General features: G+C 44.0%; 1 protein-coding gene across 3 annotated transcripts in view; it reads left to right on the top strand.

The window, feature by feature from the left end:
- Nucleotides 1-24,041, top strand: part of PDS5A (PDS5 cohesin associated factor A) — a 4,482,835-nt gene that overhangs the window by 385,338 nt on the left and 4,073,456 nt on the right. For all 3 annotated transcript variants that reach the window (XM_044062931.1, XM_044062930.1, XM_044062932.1), the window contains exon 3: nucleotides 5,043-5,246. In XM_044062931.1, coding sequence (XP_043918866.1) covers nucleotides 5,043-5,246 — 204 coding nt within the window. The remainder of the gene's footprint in view (nucleotides 1-5,042; nucleotides 5,247-24,041) is intronic.

Consider the following 24,041-nt stretch of genomic DNA (forward strand, 5'->3'; position numbering starts at 1 on the left):
GACTGCAGCAATGGGAGGCGAAGAACATAGTACAGTTTTGTACCTACCATAAATGTAGATGTTCGAGGATCTCCATTGCTGCAGTCCAATTTTCCCTCCCTCCTTCTCCCCTTTTCTTTTTAGGTTGGGGTTTGGGTGGTGTTTTTTGCATTCTGACGTCTGAGGCAAGAAAGACTGAGGTTATGGCGTCGGTCATGCGCATTTGTACTGGCACGTACTGACGTCAGTCTCGGGTGCCGATGACCGACGCCGGTTCTAGCCCTTTGGTATTCGGGCCGATTGTGGACAGCGGAGTACCCATATGTAAGGACTGCAGCAATGGAGATCCTCGAACATCTACATTTATGGTAGGTACAAAACTGTACTTTACAGGATTTGTCATTAGAAGACATGCTTGGTTAAAAGAACAGACGCTACCAGATCATGTTAAAGCAAAACTGTTTCTGTTTGCGTAAAGGAACTGTATTTTATTGTTGATGTAAAGACTCTGATCATGGTGCACCATTTCAGGTTGGATTTTGACAGAGCCTGTGTCTGCTTTCCATGCTTCTAAGCCTGTTACGCTTTCAATTCAGATGCATAACTTTGCTTGGTTAGTGTGCCTTTCTTTGTATCTCACTAACTGCTAGGGTTACCACCAAATTGTTTGTCAAAGGAATGTTTTGTCTTAGTCCTTTAAAGAAAGTCCTTAACCCCTGTGGCAGTTCAGCATTGTTCTGGAACAGTGAGGTTTTTTTAATTTGAACCAGTGAACATTTCTTGCCTTTGAAATATTGATCAGAAGAAAAATCTTTGTTGCTGGCTGTCATATCAAGATGTTTTTTGTCTTGTGAGATATAAATTGTTTTACATCAGGGCGGTGGGTTTGTCTACTTGAGCTTACCTTTGGCAAGATGTTTGTCAGATTTTGCTGTAAATCAAGAAATGTAGCTCTCTCCTTTCTGCTCTCATCTAAAAAGGTGATTCCACAAGTGGATTTTAGGCAGTTGTTGGCATGTATTTCCAGAACTAAAGAAAATGGAAAAAAAATGTCAATTTTTTATCATCTTTACAGCTAACTGGCTGACTTTTATTTTGTAGAGAAAAAATTATATCTATTAGCTGCCTGTATTGGATTCTTTTAATTGCAGAGGTGAGCCTACTCATGACAAGGTAAGACTGCATTAGACTAGAGCAGATGTGACCTCTGCCGTGTTTAGTGGAGTGAGCTCTGCAGTCATTTCTGAAGCTGCAGTTTGATCTCCATTCCATATCTTAACGAATCACTGCAAGTTAGATATAGTCTGCAAAGCTAGAGGTGATTTTTGCTATGAAAGTTGCCTAAGGCCAGTTTACTGGGAGCCACAATCTTATTTTTCTGGATTTTTAGTTTATCCTCAAAGTACTGGATGTTCAAAATATCAGTTACAGTGATACGGTAACAGTTGTGAGGTACTCTGTATCATTGTAGGTAAAATGACTATGTTCACAGGGGGCTTTCCTATCTTATTTCCCCCTTGCTCCCTTCTTTAAAGTATTTTTTTTTTTTTTATGGTCATCATTTTCATAGCAATTTGAAGAAGATTGGAGACTGTAAAGTGGTGACTGGGGAAAGTGTAGTTAGGCAGCATAGAATGGTGGTCTGTAGGATGGTGATGGTAATCAAGAAGAGGAGGAGGAGTTTGAGGGCAGCACCAGGGATGAAATGGTAGAAATTGAAAAAGGGTGATTGTGAGGTGGAGTTCAGGGAAGAGTTAAGACTGGCACTGGGTGGCAGTGAAGAGTTACCAAATAGCTGGGTAACTACAGCAGATCTAGTAAGGGAGATGGCTAGAAAGATGCTTGGTGTGACATCTGGACAGAGGAAGGAGGACAAGGAGACCTGGTGATAAAATGAGGAAGCACAGGAGAGTATACAGAGAAAGTGGTTGGTGAAGTGGGATTGTCAGATAGATGAAGAAAGTAGACAGGAGTATAAGTAGATGAGGTGCATGGCAAAGATGTGGCAAAGCCTAAGGATAAGGCGCATGGAGAGTTGAATGGAAGGTTGGACACTAAGGAGGGAGAAAAGGACCTGTACCGATTTTGCTAGATAGAGGGACCTAGCTAGGAAAGATGCGCAGCAGGTAAGGGTGTTAAATAATGAGGAAAACTAAGTCACAAGCGAGGAGTGTGTGTTGAGCAGATGGAAAGAGTACTTTGAGGGGCTGATGAATGAAGAGAATGAGGGAGAGAGAAGGTTGGATGACGTGGGGATAGTGAATCAGGAAGTGCAGCAGATTAGCAAGGAGGAAGTAAGGATAGCTATGAAGAAGATGAAGAATGGAAAGGCTGTTGGTCCAGATGACATACCTGTGGAAGCATGGAGGTGTTTAGGCGAAATGGCAGTGGTGTTTTTAACCAGATTGTTTAATGAAATCTTGGAATGTGAGAGGATGCCTGAGGAGTGGAGAAAGTGTTGCGAGAGGATGCCTGAGGAGTGGAGAAAGTGTTGTGAGAGGATGCCTGAGGAGTGGAGAAAGTTATTTGGTACTGTTTTTTTAAGAATAAGGGTGATGTGCAGAGCTGTAGTAACTACAGAGGGATAAAACTGATCAGTTACTGCATGAAGTTATGGGAAAGAGTAACGGAAGCTATGTTAAGAAGGGAGGTGATGATTAGTGATCAGCAGTATGGTATTATGCCAGGAAAGAGCACTACAGATTCGATATTTGCTCTTAGATTGTTGCTGGAGAAGTATAGAGAAGGTCAGAAGGAGTTGCCTTGTGATTTTGTGTCTTTGTGAACTTAGAGAAAGCATATGGCAAAAAGCATATGACAGGGTGCCTAGAGAGGAGTTGTGGTATTGTATGAGGAAGTCGGGAGTGGAAGAGAAGTATGTAAGAGTGGTACAGGATATGTATGAGGTAGTGTGACAATGGTGAAGTCTGCGGTGTGAGTGACAGATGCATTTAAGGTGGAGGTGAGATTACATCAAGGATAAGCTCTGAGCCCTTTCTTATTTTCAGTGGTGATGGACAGGTTGACAGACGAGATCAGACAGGAGTCCCCGTGGGCTGTGATGTTTGCAGATGATATTGTGATCTGTAGTGAGAGTAGAACAGGTTGAGGAGACCCTGGAGAGGGGCAGATATACCCAAGAGAGGAGCGGAATGAAGATCAGCAGGACTAAGAATATATGTGTATGAATGAGAGGAATGAGGAGGATGCAGGGAGTAGAGTTGGCGAAGGTGGATGAGTTTAAATACTTGGGATCAACAGTTCAGAGTAATGGCGAGTGTGGAAGAGAGGTGAAGAGAGTACAGGCAGGATGCAGTGGGTGGAGAAGAGGGTCAGGAGTGATTTGTGACAGACTAGTACCAGTAAGAGTGAAAGAGGACGGTCTACAAGAGGGTAGTGAGACCATCTGTTATATGGGTTGGAGACAGTGGCATTGACAAAAAGACAGGAGTCAGAGCTGGACGTGGCAGAGTTAAAGATGTTAAGATTTGCACTGGGTATGATGAGGGTGGACAGGATTAGGAGCAAATATATTAGAGGGTTAGTCCAGGTTGGACGGTTTAGAGACAAAGCGAGAGAGACAAGATTGCATTGGTTTGGACGTGCTGAGGAGGGATGCTGGGTATATTGGGAAAAGGATGCTAAGGATGGAGCTGCCAGGTAAGGAGAATGCCTTAGATGAGGTTTATGGATATGGTGAGAGAGGACATGCAGGTGGTTGATGTGACAGAGCAAGATGCAGAGGACAGGAAGAAATGGAAATGGATGATCCACTGTGGTGATCCCTAATGAGAACAGCCGAAAGAAAAAGGACAACATTCTCATAGCTAACAGTTCCTTAAAAGGTCAACAATTTCTAAGTGGAAGGGTTCCCCTCTGGGGCCTTAGCTTCCAGAAATGAAGCTTTGTGTGATTGCTGCTCCTGTGAAACCTCAGAATTACTTCTCAAGACTGCAAGGAAGTACTGAGGTTTTCTTCACTCTGTCTGCTGCTTTCCGTCCAATAAGTTTACCACTCAGCAGTCGAGTGAAGGTGTGGGAGGGACCAAGAACTTTATGATGCTGGTCAGTTGTATCCTGGACAGGATATATGCCCATATAGGGGCAACTGCAGCAGTGAAGAATTTGCTCCCTGTTATAGTTAAGTCCATCTTACACAACTGTACTTCACCATTAAAAAGCATAAAAATAAACATATTCAGTTTTGCTATGTATGTATTCACCTCTGAGGGATAGAATAGCAGACTAATATTTTGCCGTGGTGGCTTCTAGATGATTGCTAGGCTGATGACTCTAGGGGGCCTTTTAAGCCTAGCCATGCTTTGAGGATGATGATCAAACTCTCTGTCTTGTTTATCTAAGGTAAACAAATTAACCATTGCACCAACAACGAGGGTCCTAATTGCAGGATAAAAGTATGGAATGGTGGACTTGTATGATTAGTGATTGCAACCGTAGAGACTTTCCTTATCAGTGTATCCTATTAGGAAAGATCCTGGTTGGAAGCTGACTGAATTTGGTTCTGTTTTTTCCTGGCCATTGATGATCGTACTGTAGTGAGAATTACCAGATTCTGTTTTAGTAGATCCTGTATTGGATGTCACAGTGGTATAATACTTTCCTCCAGAGAGGTGCAACTTCTTGTATACAAGCTTTAACTAAGGATTTGTAGACCATTACCTTTTATAACATCTTCCATGCAGTAATCTGTTGTGACTTTGCATGATTTTTTCAGTGTGGCTTAGTTTTGTGCTGCTAGTGCGGCTCTTGAATGCGATACTAAAAGCTCACTAACTATGAACTGTCTTCATAAGTTATGTATGTAGCCAGTCAATGCAAATGATCTGTGTAGTATACTCTCTATTGCCTGTGGAAAATTCTTTGCCAGTATTTAATAATTTTACAGAACTATATAAGCCATCTTGCAGTGTGAATAATGACACTTCAGTCACATATCGAAAAAGATGAAGACCTTGCATAACTGTATTTCTTCAGTAATAATAATTTTGAGCAATCTTTATGGTAAAATTGAGTAATTGTTTTTCATTTAAATGTTCTTTTCAGATGATTGTGAAAACATTTATGGACATGGACCAGGACTCCGAAGAGGAAAAGCAACAGTACCTCCCACTGGCATTGCACTTAGCTTCTGAATTCTTTCTCAGGAACCCCAACAAAGATGTACGTTTGCTTGTCGCTTGCTGTTTGGCTGACATCTTTAGGATTTATGCTCCAGAGGCACCGTACACGTCTCATGATAAGCTAAAGGTAAAATCATGGTGAAAAATTTCCGCTTTAACATTAATCTTGAGTAGCTGTTATCCTAACTTTTGTTTAACATTGGCTTGCTTAAATTGAGCCTGCTGTTATAAAATTGTGTTACAGCACTATATTAAAAAGCTGTTTGTTGCAAGCCTTGTGCATTTTTATTGTTATACCATGACATTTTAGTAGTATAATTTTAGCTCATACTGGTGCAAAAATAAAATGGTGTTGAGTACACACTGTAACTACAAATTAAGTGGTAAATTTAACATTTCCTTCTGGATATCTTCACAGATTCATTGAAATGTTAATGCTGTTTAGTCTATGGCCGTGGTTGCCTTCCCAGTACCCACCCTCAGGCTTCACCTCCTTTCTCAAGGAGGGAGAGGCCAGTTAGTCCTGGCATGAATTTGAGAGCACCAGTCTAGTCATAGGGGTTTAATTTAAATGAATATGTTTGGCCAGATTCTAAAAGACTTGCTCTTGGTGTAAGTGACATACTCTGGTGTAAACATGCCGTATAGATAGGCTTTGCACTGGAGTAAGTCACTTTCACTAAGTGTATGTCTCTAGGAATCTAACTCATAGACTCGCATGGTTTATTTAACCTGCAGAGGACGTTTATTCCAACAAAGTGGGGAGGCACTAGGTGACACCCCCCCCCCATTGTGTTCTGTTTACCTGCTGGTAAATTTTCATGTCTGTGCTTGTAGTATTAGCTGAGATGGAGGTCTTTACCAATAAGAACCTGTAAGACAGAATATCACTTAAGGGCATGAAACTGGATAGGTGAAAAAAGAGAATGCCTGGAAGAAAATTTAAAATAGGTTCATAGGATGGTACTCTATTGGCCCTAGGGCGTATACAAGCCTAGCCATATCACTTCTCTGGCTTTTTCTTCCCACAGTGTTTACTTCTCTGGACCCCTGTCTAGTTAAAAATTATAAGCTGAGGAATGCAGGGAAAAATAATAATGAGGGGGATAAGCGCTGATCTTTTTTTCTTTTGGTGAAAACAAGTCTTGCATTAGAGTCATCATACTAGTTTATGTATTTGATGGTGGGGAGGGGGTCCATGATTTTATCTTAAGTGGCCAACTGTATACCATGTTTTAAAACCTGGAATATTTGTAGTTTTGATTTCAGCTGCTTGGAGAAAGCTTGAAAGCTGCTGTTTAAGAGCAGATTTACCCTGTCATCTCATAATGCCTTGGACATAACATTCTTGCAGTCTGTAAAGGTGTCTTTGTAAATTTATTATATCCATTTATAAAGTTTGGCATAATGGTTAAGGTCTTCACCTTGTCAGCACAAGGTACAGGATTTGATTCTGATCATGGGTTTTTGGCTAGGCTTATAATGACCTTTAAGAGCAGGTAGCCTAACTTTCATCTATGAGCCTATGAACATGGGGCTGGGGTGTCACATCAACAGTGACCTTAGAGATAGTATTAACACTGCCAGGTACCAAGCCTTACTGTGGTTGTTCTTCCACACCACACACTTGCATGCAGATTCGCACAGTGTGGGATTTGTTATTGCAGACAGGAACCACAGCTTCTGTCTGAATATCAGATGAACTCCTGACTTTGAGCTTTGAGTTGCTAAAAGATGCTGCAGTCAAAGGATGGCTTGTCTTAAAATTGATCAGTCATCAGTATTTAAATAAACAGTCTAACGTTTCATTTAGGTAAGAAATAAGTTGTATTTGGTGTTTTGTCATTGAGGACTGACAAAATGATAAATCCAGTGTTCTCTGTTTATATCTAACTCACCTGTGATTGTTGGATCCAATCTGATCTGACCTCAGCACTGATCCTGAAGCTCTTCTGTTCCAGGGCTCGGACTCTTCCCCTCCCCATAAATGTCCTTCATGGATGCATCTGCAGTCATAACAACTGGGTTGTCCTGTCGTTAGGCAGCCCTTCAGTCGGCCGGATTCCAAAGTCCGGGTCCGGCTTCGGCTGATGTCGCACTTCACCCGACGTCATCTCTGTTGGTCTTCGGGTATAAAGGCATCAGCCGACGCCATTTTCCTCAGTCTTTCTTGCCGCGTGGCGCCCGAAGCAGAAGCTGTTCGCAAGTGCCGGTCGGTCGGATCCAGAGATTACTTCTACCGAATACTACTTCGAAGACTTCTAAAGCTAAGTACCCCGTTGGGGACTCTTTCTTGCCTCAGCCGATGTCAGAAAAAGTTAATAATTGTTTAACCTGTGGGAAACAAATACCTCATAAAGATTTCCACTCTTATTGTCTGCCTTGTTTAGGCCCAGCCCACAACGTAGCAGCCTGTTCGCCTGTGCTCCGTTCAACCGACGAACGCTTAGGCGTTGGTCGGAGTTTGCTGAACAGTTTTTCGGTTCTGATTTTGCGTACATTATGCCGTCGGATCCTCCGACTACCCAATCTGCCAAAAACCGCAAAGATAAAGACCGACACTCGCGGTCCGCGGTTTCGGCCGAAACCATGGTTAAGCAAACAGCGAGTGTCTCGGTTTCGGCGAAACCGAGAAAACTGATCAAAGTACAGCTGAATCTATCTCTACAACTGAGGCCCCTGCTACCACTCTTGAAACGGCCTCAGAAATTTTATCCACTACGGTGGTTGCCACTGACTTATCAGACACCATTCCCTTGGATGTCTCTACCCCAGCACGTGGTGCTGCTAGGCCTCCAGCAGCCATGTCCATTAAGGCCTTCGCCAGGGCTAAAGCAGCAAAGACTACTAAAACAGTGCCTGTTAAACCCCTACAACCAGGCCCTCCTCTAGTTCTCAAATGCTTACTCTGGCAGAAGATTTAATTTCATTAATTAGAGGATCTCAATCTCACCCAGACAGGGCCTCTCAGCCCCCAGAGAAGAGACCTAGGGCAGAGCCCCTGAGCCAGTGTCCTCTGATGAGTCTGCCGATGAATCAGACATAACTGATCAGCCAGAGGCTCCTTTCTCCAATTTTGAAGACTCTGATGCTGAAGAATCCATTCCAGCTGCTTCCCCACCAGAAGAATTCTCCTTTGGGGAAACCTTACATGCCATGCGAGAGCAGTTCCAATGGCAGCAACAGGATTTTCAGACTCCAGAAAAGACTTAGGACCTTTCTGCACCTTCCACAGCACAGGCCCTTAGCTATACCTCCTGTTCTCTCTGTGGTGGATGATGCTTTCAATGATGTCTGCTCCGCACCAGATTCTTTACCTCCAGCCCCTGCCAAACCAGACAGATTTTACAGGATGCCAGACACTCATCACCACCTTTACAAGGCCCCACTTGCAGACCCGAAACTATATCCCAGGGTCCCAAGGCAGTAGCGCGACCATAGCTAAAACCCTATTCGTTCTGAAAGGGAAGCAAGGTCATGAGACAGATGGGGCAGAAAGGTCTACACTTCAGCTACTCTCTCAGCTAGAGCTTTAAATTGTCAGTTTCACATGATACAATACCAAGAGTTTATGCTTGATCAGTTAACTAAAAAGCTAACCACTGATGAATCTCTTGATAAGAAATATGTATTAGAAATGGTAAATAACATACAACAGGTTAGTAACCATTCCTTAAAATGTGGCTATGATGCACTGGAGGCTTCATTTAGATCAGCCATGACTGGCACAGTGATAAGAAGGCATGCATGGCTAAAGGAGCAAGCTTTACGGATCATGTTAAAGCTAAGTTGCTAGATGCTCCTATGGATAAGACAAGTTTGTTTGGTACACCTGCCCAGCAGGTTATGAAGAAAATGGAAGAAAAGGCAAAATCTGTTCAAACGGTTAAAGATTTCTTGCAGGTTCAACCCCCAAGGTTTAGCAGGAACTGGCCTGCCAAAAATTGGTCCTTTCCTGACTCCACAAGATCTCAAAGGGGCAGGAATAGACGTTCTAGAGGCAGAAACCAATCCAGGGGAGGTGCCTACAGAGGACGACAGTGGCAAGGTAACAACAGAGGCACAGACACAACCTCTGCCACTACATCAACTCAACCACAGTGACTTAACCCTAAATCTGCCTACCAGGGAACAAATAGCAGCTCCTCTAGGCGGAAAGTTAACCTTATTTTCAAAGAACTGGCACTATATAACAAAAGACAAGTGGATTATTTTACAAACCATAGATCAAGGTTACCGGTTCCACTTCCACACTTTACCAGTCAAAAGAGGAATGCCAAATCTACCTCCAAATCAAAAAACAGAGGCTCTACAACAGATAATGCAGTTAGCAAACATGAGAGCTGTGGAAAGAGTGCCAACAGCAGAGCAAGGAAAGGGGTTCTACTCCAGACTATTCCTAGTTCCAAGAAAGGAAAAAAGTTGGAGACCAATTCTCGACCTGTCCACCTTAAATACATACATCATTGTCCCAAAATTCAAAATGCTGACCCTACAGCAACTTCTTCCCATGCTGGGCAAGGAGTGTTGGCTGGTAACTCTAGATCTCAAGGAGGCATACCTGCACGTCCCCATTCGACCAATCTGCAGAAGATACCTCAGATTTCTTGCAGGATCAGAGCACTATCAATTCTCAGCATTGCCCTTTGGCTTATCTACTGCCCAGAGTATTCACAAAATGCCTGGCATCAGTAATCGCCCATTGCAGACTACAGGGAATTCAAATTTACCCATACCTAGACGACTGCCTGCTACAAGGGGACAACAAAAGCAAGCTGACAACAGATTTACAAAGGGTCATTTACTTGCTGCAAGCACTGGGATACACAGTCAATCTACAAAAGTCAAGGCTGATACCATCCCAAACAAGGACATTCTTGGCTGAATTGGACACAGTAAAACAGATGGCATTCCTAACTACAGAAAAACAAAAAACTCCCTCTTTACTTCTTGGCACTAACAAAACTGAACAAGTTAACAGCAAGAAAAGTACTGCAGGCCTTGGGCTTCATGGCATCATGCATAATCTTGGTTCCACTTGCCAGACTACATATGAGAAAACTACAGTGGTACCTAAAGAATTTATGGTCCCAACACAGACACAGCCTAGAAACAGAAATCCCACTAATTCCATGCTTAAAACAGGAGTTCCTATGGTGGGCTCAGGCATGCCAGTCAAACCCAGGGCTACCCTTTCGCAGATGTCAAGCAAGCCAGACCATCACAACAGGCGCTTCAGACCTAGGATGGGGGCCCACATGCTGGACAAATGCGTGCAAGGATTGTGGACACAGGATCAACTTCACCTGCACATCAACCTAAAAGAAATGCTGGCAGTAAAACTGGCAATCCAAAAGTTCAGACCATTTCTCAGAGGGCCAGTTGATGATAAGGACAGACAACACCACAGTCATGTGGTACATCAACAAACAGGGAGGCACTCATTCATACCCCCTATGCAGAATGACTTTGGAGCTGTGGACCCTGGCACTCAGCTACAACATCCAGTTACAGGCAATATTTGTACCGGGAAAAGAGAATACTCTAGCAGACATATTAAGCAGAACTACATCGGATGCCCACGAATGGAAGCTGCACCCGGACATCTTCAAGACCATCTCAAAGAAATGGGGAATGCCTCAGATAGATCTATTCGCATCACCTCTCAATCACCAGCTCAAAAAATTCTGCACAAGGACATTCCACCCACTAGCATGGAAAGTGGATTCGCTCTCCTTCAGCTGGAAAGGCCTAACAGCATATGCATTCCCACCTCTTCCCTTGATACACAAGGTATTACTAAAAATCAAGGAAGAACGTCCAAGGATAATCCTGATAGCTCCAAACTGGCCAAGACAACACTGGTACCCACTGCTGAGGAGCATGTCTCGAACAATATGTGGCCAATACCCCTGATGCCTTTGATGTTAACTCAGAACAACTACAGCATCATACATCCAAACCTAAAACGTTGCAACTGACTGCATGGAACATCACATAGCAGCAGCTAATCCAGAACTTTCCCAAAGAGTTAAAGACATTATTCTTGAAGCACGCAGACCTTCAACAAGAAGAAACTATGCTGGAAAATGGAAAAGGTTTGTCATTTGGAGTACTGAAAGAGGAAAAGATGTGTCAAACATAGATATGCCTAACATTCTGGAGTACCTAGCGAACTTCTTCATTCAGGCCTGTCCTACTCCTCCATCAAGATACATGCATCAGCTATTTCAGCAGAATACAGCTTTGATCCACCTGTTTTTCACACCCTTTGCTCAGGCAGTTCCTCAGAGGAATCAAGAATGTAAAACCTCCAAGGAAACCACCATTACCAGCTTGGGACTTAAACTTTGTGCTAGAAAAATTGACACTATCACCCTTTGAACCAGCAGCAACAGCAGACCTACAACACCTGTCATGGAAAACTGCTTTCCTACTGGCAATTACTTCAGCAAGGAGGGTTTCAGAACTACAGGCCTTAATGGCAGTGCAACCCTTCCTAATCTTCCACCAAGATAGAGTGTCCATGAGGACTAATCCTACATTTATGCCTAAGGTGGTATCCAGAGTGTCTTTAAACCAGGCAATCCACCTACCTACCTTCTTTCCCAACCCACAAAACAGAGGGGAAAGAATATTGCATACCTTGGATGTACATAGACAGCTACGCTACTACTTGGACAGAACAAAAAGTAGCAGAAAGACTGACCAACTTTTTGTAGCCTATGCAATAGGAAGGGAAGGAAAAGCTATTTCCAAACAGACAATCTCCAAATGGATAGGACATTGCATACGATTCTGTTACTCCTTCCATGGAAAACCAATTCCACAGAACATAAGACCTCATTCTACAAGGGCAACAGCCACTACCACAGCCTTCTTACGAGGAGTGGCAACCAAAGACATTATTGAGGTGGCTACTTGGACCTCCGTGCATACATTTGCCAAGCATTATAATTTGCCTCTATATTCCAAATCCCGAGCAGGGTTTGCCACTGCTGTACTGCAAGGGATCCTAAACACACCATAATCTAGTTTTATCCTCCTCCCCTTGTTGGCTATGGTATTCTACCCAGTTGTTATGACTGCAGATGCATCCATGAAGGACATAGTACAGTTTTGTACCTACCATAAATGTAGATGTCCGAACTGGATAGCATCTGCAGTCAGGATTACCCTCCCTCCTTCCCCTCTGTGGTACTCCAAGGGTGTTTACCCTCCTAATAGCTAGCTGGTGGGGGGGAGTCTTTTATGGTGTATTTGTTTGTGTATATGTGCATACATGCTTATTTTTGTGTTTACCTCTATCTTTTTGGAAACATTGGCATCTATCTAAATTTTAGCCTTCAAGAGGGCTACTGGCATCTGGGGCAAGAAACACTGAGGAAAATGGCGTCGGCTGATGCCTTTATACCCGAAGACCAACAGAGATGACGTCGGGTGAAGTGCGACATCAGCGAAGCGGACCGGACTTTGGAATCCGGCCGACTGAAGGGCTGCCTGACGACAGGACAACCCAGTTGTTATGACTGCAGATGCTATCCAGTTCGGACATCTACATTTATGGTAGGTACAAAACTGTACTTTTCCTGAAGTTCACTTCTGTACCCCAGATGTTATTTTGCCACCTGAAGTATTCAGATGGGTCATCGAGGGCTCAAAGTACAATATTCTTTATTGCCAATTCCTGCTTAATTTTGATGATTTTCATCGTGCATACAGCTGCAGTAATCACAGATGGGTTCTTTGCCATCAGGCGGGTCCTCGGTCGGCCGAATTCCAAAGTCTAGGTCCGGCATCGGTTGCTGTCGCTTTCTTTCCTGACGTCAGTGAGGCAGGGGTATATAAGACACAGCCGACGCCATTTTCTTCAGTCTTTTTTGTCGCGCGGTGCCCGAAGCAGAAGCAGTTCGCAAGTGCCGGTCGGCCAGCTCCTGAATTTACGAAAAATTGGAAACCGAAGTCTTCATTAAAGCTAAGTACCCCATTGGGGAAAATTTTCTTGCCTCAGACCGATGTTAGAAAAAGTTAACAATTGTATTTCTTGTGGGAAGCAAATACCGCATAAGGATTTCCATTCCCTCTGCATACTTTGTTTAGGCCCAGACCACGACGTCTCGGGCTGTCGCTTTTGCGCTACTTTCAATAAACGCACTATTAAGCGTCGGGCGGAGTTCGCCCAACACTTTTTTTTTAAAGCCTTTGATTATAAAATGTCGTCTGAGACTCTGACTACCGTTTTGTCCAAAAAACGCAAGGACAAGGACCGACTCGCGAGGTCCGCTGTCCCCACCGACACCACGTGGTCCGGTTTTCAGCGAGACGCCTATGCAGTCCCTGACTACCGACAACACTTCTTTGGCGGTGTCTTTTGTAACTGAGACCGCAAGTACCTCGGCCCATACCCAGACTACAACCACCAAAGCCACTGTGAGCGTTGAGCCTCCTAATGTGGACAGGTCCACTTCCACCCATGGTGTCTTTAGACCCTCATCTTCCTTTTCCATTAAGGCCTTTACTAAGTCCAGATCAGCCAGGCATCCCAAGAGGCCTGTTGCGCAGGGCCCATCTCCAGGCCCCATGCCTAAAAAGCAGATGCTTAAAATGGCTGAGGATTTAATTACTCTTATCAGGGGTTCCCAACCCCCTCCAGACAAGAGACCCAGAGGGGAGGAAGATTCTCCCTCTTCTGATCAGGGCTCCATTTTTTCAGAACATTCTGATGTAGAGGAACACTCTTACTCCCCTTTTGAAGATTCTGATGCAGAGCAGTCCATTCCTTCTGTATCTCCTCCTGAGGATTTTTCTTTTGGGGCAACCTTGCACACCTTGTGGGAACACTTCCATTGGGAAGGCCAAGACTTTTCTGATTCCAAGAAAAGACTTGGGGAATTTCTTTTGTTACCTCAACACAGACCTCTGGCGATACCTCCTGTCTTGGACATACTTGATGATGTTTATTCGGAGGCTTGCCTTAATCCGGATTCCCTGTCTCCTGCCCCAGTCAAGCCTGATGGGTACTACAGAGTTCCTAACTCTCACCAATTTCTTTACAAAGGCCATAATTCTGACCCTTAAACCATTTCTCAAGGCCCCAGGGGAATGAAGGCCTCTACTGCTAAGAATCCACTACCTCCCGAAAGAGAGTCAAGATCCTTAGAAAGGTGGGGAAAAAAGGTATTTACCTCGGCCACCCTAGCCATGAGGGCCTTAAATTGTCAGTTTCACATGCTTAAATATCAGCAGTTTGTTATCACAATTAAGAAATAAAATGTCTCAACATGAACAACCAGATTTGAAGGAGTTGCAGGATATGATGCATAGTGCAGAACAAGTGGGTAAACACACCTTACAATGTGGCTATGATGCCCTAGAGGCCTCAAGTAGAGCTGCTGTTACAGGATCAGTCATTCGTAGACATGCATGGCTTAGGGAACAAATCTTGCCTGATCATGTGAAAGCTAAACTACTAGATGCTCCTTTACAAAAGGATGTGCTATGTGGTACTAATGCTGAGGAGATACTACGGAAAATGGAAGAAAAAGCCAAATCTATGCAAACTGTCAAAGCTTTTCTACAGGTTCAATCACCACGTTTTAGCAGAAATTGGCCTTCTAAAAACTGGTCCTTTCCAGCCACGGACAAGCCCCAAAGAGGTAGATACAGGCGCACAAGGGGCAGAGGACAATCCCAAGGATCATATAGAGGCAGGCAATGGCAAACTCCAGCACCAAGAGGTGGCGAAGACAGTGCACAACAATACAGGAAACAAACCCAATGACTTCCTCCTTTCCATGCCAAGCAAGTCTCAGCTGGCAGCTCCCTTGGTAGGAAAGCTGGCATTATTTACAAGAAATTGGCATATTGTCACAACAGACAAATGGATCCTGGACTTTATAAGCAGAGGCTACAGATTTCATTTTCACACTCTTCCAAAAATGAGAGGCATGCCAAACCTGCCACACAATCAAAGGGCAGAGGCACAACTACAAATTTCAAAGCTCATAGACATGAAAGCAATTCAAGAGGTACCTACTCACGAACAAGGTCAAGGTTTTTATTCCAGGCTATTTCTGGTACCAAGGAAAGGAACCGACTGGAGACCCATTTTGGACTTATCCATCCTAAACACATTCTTACTCGTACCCAAATTCAAGATGCTCACATTACAGCAGCTTCTTCCCATGCTGGGCAAGGAGTTTTGGCTGGTAACATTGGACCTCAAGGAGGCATACCTGCATGTCCCAATCAGACAAAGCTGCAGAAGATACCTCAGATTTCTTGCAGGTTCAATCCGCTATCAATTCTCTGCATTGCCCTTTGGCTTGAATACTGCGCCCAGAGTATTCACGAAATGCCTGGCATCAGTAATTGCCTACTGCAGACTTCAAGGGATACAAATTTACCCTTATTTGGACGACTGCCTGGTCCAAGCGGACAGCAAGCACATACTTCTGGAACATCTGGCTTATGCAACACTGTTACTGAATTCTCTGGGATACACAATCAACAAAGAGAAATCCAGGCTAACACCATCTCAGAAAATAACTTTCCTGGGTGCCAACTTGGACACAAACACCCAGATGGCCTATCTTACGCCAGAAAAACAGGGGCAACTAACTCAGTACTTCAAAATACTAGCAAATTGTACCAGGCTTACTGCAAGGAAAATCCTGCAGGCTCTGGGCTTCATGGCATCTTGCATTCTTTTAATCCCATGTGCAAAGTTGCATATGAGGAAACTTCAATGGTACCTAAAAAACCTATGGTCTCAACACAGCCACAGTTTGGAAACAATACCAATAATTCCATGTTTGCAAAAGGAATTTCTATGGTGGGCCCAAGCATGTCAAACAAACACAGGTCTCCCATTCTGCAAGCCTCAAGCAAATCAAGTCATCACAACAGACGCCTCAGATTACCCCTGGGGGGTGCACATGACAGACAGGTGCATTCAGAGCAAATGGTCCCAAAAGGAAAAGCACCTTCACATCAATCAAAAAGAAATGCTAGCAGTGATAAATGCAATTACAGCTTTCAAGGACCTCCTGCATCCAAGACAATTATTGATAAGAACAGACAACACCACAGTAATGTGGTACATAAACAAACAAGGAGGAACACATTCATACCCCCTGTGCAGACTAACCATGACACTTTGGAACTTGGCTCTGGAATGGCAAATCGAACTTCAAGTGCAGTACTTGCCAGGTTTGGAAAACACGCTGGCAGACAATCTAAGCAGAAATAGGACAGATCCACACGAATGGAAGTTGCATCCTCAAGTGTTTACAAAGATAATCCAAGCATGGGGGAGGCCAGACATAGATCTCTTCGCTTCCCACAGGAATCATCAATTGGAAAAGTTTTGTTCAAGGACCTTTCATCCAAAGGCCTGGAGAGTGGACGCCCTTTCATTCAGTTGGACAGCATGGACAGTTTACTCTTTCCCACCTCTGCTTCTTCTGCCCAAGGTGCTCTTGAAAGCAAGAGCAGACAGACCGAAGATGATACTGATTGCTCCAGACTGGCCAAGACAACACTGGTACCCACTCCTGAGGAGCCTAACACATACTCCTCCCTGGCCCCTACCTCTAATGCCTCTTCTGCTGACTCAGCACAGCTACAAAACTCTTCACAGTCAGCTGAAAACACTCAATCTCGCTGCATGGAAAATTCCTTAACACCACAACAGACCCTACTCCCCAAAGAGGTGCAGGATGTCATTTTGGAGGCCAGAAGGCCATCTACTAGAAAGGCTTACTCCGCAAAATGGAAACGGTTTTGCTTTTGGAATGAGAAAAAAGGCCAGGACCCTAGAAAACTGAATTTGCCTTGGGTATTACAGTATCTAGCTGAGCTGCTGAACAGTGGACTTTCATTTTCATCCATAAAAATCCATGCCTCAGCCATTTCTGCAGAATTCAACACGGATCCACCCTTATTCTCTCACCCACTCTTAAGACAGTTCCTCAGAGGGGCTAAGAATATAAGACCACCAAGGAAACAACCAGTGCCAGCCTGGGATCTTAATTACATTCTAGAAAAATGAACATTGTCTCCCTTTGAACCAGCTGCCTCAACAGATTTGCAATATTTGTTCTGGAAAACAGCTTTCCTTCTGGCCATTACCTCAGCTCGTAGGGTTTCGGAACTGCAAGCCCTCATGGCTGTGCAGCCCTTTCTCGTCTTCCATCAGGACAGGGTTTCCCTTCGAACCAACCCGTCATTTATGCCTAAAGTGGTATCCAGGGTAACTTTAAATCAAGCCATACACTTACCTACCTTTTACCCCAATCCTCAAAACAAAGGGGAAAGCTGCTACACTCCTTAGACATCCATAGACAGCTACGTTATTATTTGGACAGAACAAAGCCTTTCAGGAAATCAGAACAACTTTTTGTGTCCTATGCTGTAGGAGCTCAAGGGATGCCTGTTACCAGACAATTTCAAAATGGATAGGCCACTGCATACGGTTTTGTTACTCCTATCATGGAAAATCTGTCCCTACAGGCATCAGATCCCACTCCACCAGGGCCACAGCTACCTCTACAGCCTTCCTCAGGGGAGTTCCTTCCAAAGATATTTTGGAGGCAGCCACTTGGAGTTCTGTGCATACCTTCACAAAACACTGCCACCTGTCTTTATATTCCAAAACTAGAGCAGGCTTTGCCACTGCTGTGTTGCAGGGCATTCTGGCTCATCCTAGTTCCACCTAGTGCCTACCAGCCTGTGCGTAGCTTTGGGATTCTACCCATCTGTGATTACTGCAGCTGTATGCACGATGAACATAGTACAGTTTTGTACCTACCATAAATGTAGATGTTCGAGTGCTAATACAGCTGCAGTACAGTTTTCCCTCCCTCCTTCCCCTCTTGGTAAAGGCCTAGGGCCTAACCCCTCATCATACAAACCTGATTGGGTTATCCTTCTATGGTATATTTGCTTGCAACTACTGATTTTTTATTATATTGCATTGCATGCATATAAATATAATTTATGTATTGCCTTCCTACTGGGGGCACCTGACATCTGGGGCAAGAAAGACTGAAGAAAATGGCGTCGGCTGTGTCTTGTATACCCCTGCCTCACTGACGTCAGGAAAGAAAGCGACAGCAACCGACGCCGGACCTAGATGTTGGAATTCGGCCGACCGAGGACCCGCCTGATGGCAGAGAACCCATCTGTGATTACTGCAGCTGTATTAGCACTCGAACATCTACATTTATGGTAGGTACAAAACTGTACTTTATCTTTTCTCCTCCTCTAGCAAGAGAAACTTTTTCTCTCCAGTTAGCCGTTTAATATGTTTTTAATGTCAGACTTCTTACAATTGTAGGTTTAGTGTTAGGTAAATTAAAGTAGGATAGTTTTATAATGCGCTATGTTTTTCACTTGGTTAAATAATATATAAACTAATTATATGTCTAAGACTATTAGAGTTATATCTGTGTAGATTTCTTGTGGATTAGGACTGGTATTATAGAGTTTTTTTGCTTGTACAGCTACGTCTGTGTATGTTCTTTCCCTTTTACAGTGTCTTAATCATGGCTGATAGATAAGACTTTAAGAAGTTTATGGAATGTGGGCACGAGATTCAGCCCCATTACCCACACTCCTTGTGCGTCTATTTGGGTGCAGCCCATCTACAGAAAGTGCCAGACTTGTTCATCTTTTAGCTGCTGGGCTTTTCAAATCAGAAGGGAGAAATTGATAGTCAAAAACCTCCTCCTCCCTCAGACATAGTTTGTATCGTTCACTTCCTCTGCTCCAAGGACGGGCAGGAAAAAAAAAAAAAAAGAGAAGACAAAGGAAAAAGAGAAATTGGACTTGAAGTCCCAGAAGTGCTCCCCTAATCTGACTCTCTGGTCCGGTACCGCAACGTTTGGAGACTATGGTTCCTTGGGTCCATCCGTAACCACCTGTGTCCATATTCTTTCTGGACCCAGTGAGATGTTCATCGTGTTTCACTGTTGCAGTCATTACACTTGGGTTATCCTGCTGGCAGGCTAGGCGCAGCCGGCCTGAATTCCAAAGTCCTGGTCCAGCATCGGTTGCTGTCGCCTCTTCCCTGACATCAGTGCGCCAGGGGTATATAAGATGCAGCTGACGCCATTTTCTTCAGTCTTTCTTGCCACACGCTGCCCGAAGCAAAAGCAGTTCGCAAGTGCCGGTCGGCCGACTCCTGAGATTTTCAAAACGAATTTCAGATCTGAAGTCTTAAGTAAAGCCAAGTACCCCGTTGGGGAAATTTTTTTCTTGCTCCCGACAGATGTCAGAAAAAGTTAACAATTTTATTTCTTGTGGGAAGCAAATACCTCATAAGGATTTTCATTCTTACTATATTCCTTTCCTAGGCCCTGACCACGACGTTGCTAGCTGTCGGTTTTGTGCTAGAGTTAACCAACGCACTATTAAGCGTCGATATGATTTTGCCTTTCATTACTTTGGCCGAAGGTTTAATTATATAAAGCCACTTGCCGGTTTTCAGTGAGGCGCTTCCGTAGCCCATGACGCCCGCAACCTCAGAGCCACAGGCCGCTGCCGACTCCCACGTGGAGATAGATAGGCCTCTGGATACTCAAGGTATTGGACACTCAGACGCTATTCCCTCAGATGGGTCCGGAGCTGCTGAGCAGGCATTGGCTTCTGAGAGTGTTTTCAGACCCACACAGTTGTATGTTAAGCCAACCTCAGCTTCCAAGGCAAAGAGTAAAACAGCTTCAAAGACTAAGAAACAAGTACAGCATTCTCCTGGACAGACTTCCATGCCTAAAAAACAGATGCTTAAAATGGCCGAAGACCTAATTACTTTGATTAGGGGATCCCATCCCCCTCCTGATAAGAGGCCTAGGCAAGACACAGAATATGATTTCTCTGATCAGGTTTCCATTTCCTCTGACTCCTCTTCAGAACAGGGATACTCTCTGCCTCCCTATGAGGATTCTGATGCTGAAGGAATCTATCCCTTCAGCTTCTCCTTCTGAGGATTATTCTTTTGGGGAAACCCTGCATACTATGAGGGAGCATTTCCACTGGGAGAGCCAGGATTATTCAAAATCAAAGAAAAGGCTCAGAGACTTTCATCTACTACCTCCAGCATAGAGCTCTTGCTATTCCACCTGTTCTAGACATTGTAGATGTATTCTCAAGAGTCCGGCCTGTCTCCTGACTCTTTGCCTCCTGCACCTGTTAAGCCAGACAGATACTACAGGGCTCCAGACTCTTATAAGTTTCTTTTTAAAAACCCTGCTGCTGACCCAGAAACAATATTTCAGGGTCCCAAAGGGGTCAAGGCCTCTACAGCTAAAAACCCTGTTCCCTCAGATAGGAATTCTAGGTCACTGGACAGATGGGGGGGAAAAAGTTTACACTTCTGCTACCTTGGCTGTAAGGGCTTTAAATTGTCAGTTTTATATGCTTAAATATCAGCAATATTTAATGTCACTGCTAAAACAGAAAATGTTGACAATTTCTGAATGTTCTGAAAACAAGGAAATGCAGGATTTATGCATTTATTGCATGCAGCTGAACAAGTGGGAAAGCATACTTTGCAATGTGGTTTTGATTCATTGGAGGCCTCTTGTAGGGCCACTGTTACAGGTTCTGTTAGAAGGCATGCTTGGTTAAAGGAACAGAATCTGCCTGATCATGTTAAAGCAAAATTATTGGATGCTCCATTACAGCATGATACTTTGTTTGGTGTTAAGGCAGAAGAGGTGTTGAAGAAAATGGAGGATAAAGCGAAATCTATGCAGACAGTAAAGGATTTCTTACAGGTACAACCTCCCAGATTTAGCAGGAACTGGCGTTCTAAGAATTGGCCCTTTCCAGTGTCAGGCAGACCACAAAGAGGCAGATACAGATGCCATAGAGGCAGTCAACAACCCCAGGGCTCATACAGGCCCAAACAATGGGGTGCTACTACCTCCAAAAGCGGAGAAGACAAATCACAGCCATATAGGAAACAGTCCCAATGACTTTCCTCTGCCAATGCCAAGCACTTATCTTTTGGCAGCACCCTTAGGGGGAAAGCTATCACTTTTTTTTTCACAAAATTGGCACATGATCACCCAGGACAAATGGGTCTTAAACATAGTCTCTCAGGGCTACAGGTTCCACTTTCACACCCTTCCAAAGGCAAAAGGTATGCCAGACCTGCCACACAATCCATGGGCAGAGGCACAAAACCAAGTTTCATCTCTCATGGACATGAGGGGGCTATTCAGCCAGTACCATAGCAAGAGCAGGGATAAGGTTTTTAATCAAGACTTTTCTTAGTACCCAGAAAGGACAAAGCTTGGAGACCAATTCTGGACCTGTCTATTCTAAACACTTTAATGGACATTCCAAAATTCAAAATGTTGACTCTGCAGCAACTTCTGGCCATGCTGGGCAAGAAAGCTTGGCTTGTAACATTGAACCTCAGAGGCATACCTGCATGTCCCTTTCAGACAATCTTGCAGAAGATACCTCAGATTCATAGCTGGTTCAATGCACTACCAATTCTCTGCACTGCCCTTTGGCTTATCTACTGCGTCCAGGGTCTTCACAAAATGCCTGGCACCAGTAATTGCATTTTGCAGACAAAGAGGAATTCAAATATATCCCTACTTGGACGACTGCCTTATTCAAGCAGAGAATAAAGACATTCTGCTAAAGCAACTGGCATTTGTAAAAAGATTAGTAATTTGCCTAGGGTACACAGTAAACGAAAAGAAATCAAAACGAGTACCCTCTCAAGAGATAATATTCCTGGGTGCAAGCTTAAATACAACTGCCCAGATGGCTTATCGCACGCCAGACAAACAAAGGCAACTGACTTCATACTTCAAAAGCATGGCAACAAAACACCCAGTTATCCGCAAGAAAAATTCTGCAGGCTTTGGGCTTCGTGGCATCCTGCGTTCTGCTAATTCTATACGCAAGACTGCATATGAGGAAGCTACAATGGTACCTAAAAAGTGTTTGGACTAAACATTGCCACAGCCTGGCAACATTAAATACTCTCATTCCCTGCCTGCAACAGGAGTTTCGATGGGCACAGGCCTGTCACCACAACAAGGGACAGCCATTCACCTTACCCACAGCCAAGCAGACACTAACAACAGATGCATCAGATTATGCCTGGGGGGGCCCACATGGCAGGAAAATGTATTCAGGGCACATGGCCCGCAAGCCAAATGCATCTTCGTATCAATCAAAAAGAGATGCTAGCTGTACAGAATGCCCTGACAGCCTTCAAGGATTTACTCCATCCATGGACAACTGCTGATAAAAACGGACAATACTACAGTCATGTGGTACATAAACAAGTAAGGAGGCACACATTCTTACCCCCTCTGCAGACAAGCCATGACGTTGTGGAACACAGCATTGACTTATCAAGTGCACCTGCAAGCACAATTCCTGCCAGGAAGAACAAATACTCTGGCAGACGAACTAAGCAGAAACCTCATGGACCATCATGAGTGGAAACCTAGATCCACAAGTCTTCAGCATGATAACAAGGAAATGGGATGCCCAGACACAGATCTATTTGCCTCCCCTCACAACTGCCAACTACAGAGATTCTGCTCAAGGACTTATCACGAACAGGCATGGTAAGTGGATGCTCTATCATTCAGCTGGAAAACCCTTACAGTTTATGCCTTTCCTCCTCTGCCTCTCCTCCCCAAGGTACTCCTAAAGGTCAGACAAGAGAAGCCAAAAATGATACTGATTGCCCCAGACTGGCCAGGCCAGCACTGGTATCCAATCCTAAAAAACTTGTATCAAGGCCCAGCCTGGACGTTACCTTAAATTCCTCATCTACTGACCCAACAAAACAATCCGATCTTGCACAGCCAACTCCGAACACTAATTCTGCTTGCATGGCGGATATTATAACCATTCAGGACACACCTCTCTCTAAAGCAGTTATGTATGTTATTTTGGAGGCCAGGAGGCCCAGCACCAGAAAATCTTATGCAGAAAAATGGAAAAGATTCTGTGCTTGGAACCAGGCACAAGGAATTGACACACTTGTACCAAATATTCCTCAGATGTTACAGTACCCAACTGAGATGCTGGACAAAGGCCTATCCTTCTCATCAAGTAAGATCCACGCTTCTGCCATTTCAGCTCACTACAATACGGACCCACCTATTTTTTCGCATCCACTGTTGAGGCAGTACCTCAGAGGGGCCAAAAACATAAGACCGCCAAGGAGAGCACCAATACCTACATGGGACCTCAATTTTGTCTTGGAAAAGCTCACACTGCCTCCTTTTGAGCCAGCCAATACAGCTGACATAAAGTTCTTATCATGGAAAACTGCTCTGCTGCTAGCAATAACTTCAGCAAGAAGAGTCTCAGAGTTACAGGCATTAATGGCTGTGGAACCTTATATTATTTTCCATCCGGATAGGGTTTCTGTAAGAACAAACCCAACATTTATGCCTAAAGTAGAGTCCAGTGTGGCTCTTAACCAAACTATTCATTTGCCTACCTTTTATCCAAATCCCCAGAATAAAGGGGAGGGACTTCTGCCTTCTTTGGACGTACACACTGCCTTCTTTGGTCTTTACACACAGTGCAGACTGGAGAAGTTTGTTGTTGACCGCAACTGAGCTCAAAATATAAGTATCTTGATTTTTTTTTTTTGATTATTTTTACAGATTACTGTTTTTAAAATTTAATATATATAAAACACTTTGTCTATTCAGTATCTTAACAAATCCGTATCTGTTTAAAAACTTTCATTTGTCTCTGTAGTGCTTGCTGTCTCATTTGTCTCTCTAGTGCTTGCTGTCTGTAGGCTATTGTGTAAACTGAAACATTTCCTCTGTGTAATTATCTTTTGGCTAGTGGGGGCTGGTTCTTTTGTGTTCTTGTAAAAAAAAAAAAAAAAAAAAAGCTGTTCTGGTTTTTAAGCCCCAAC

This window comes from Protopterus annectens, chromosome 2.part1 (genome assembly GCF_019279795.1).
Source record: "Protopterus annectens isolate FY-2018-M chromosome 2.part1, PAN1.0, whole genome shotgun sequence".
NCBI lineage: Eukaryota > Metazoa > Chordata > Ceratodontiformes > Protopteridae > Protopterus > Protopterus annectens.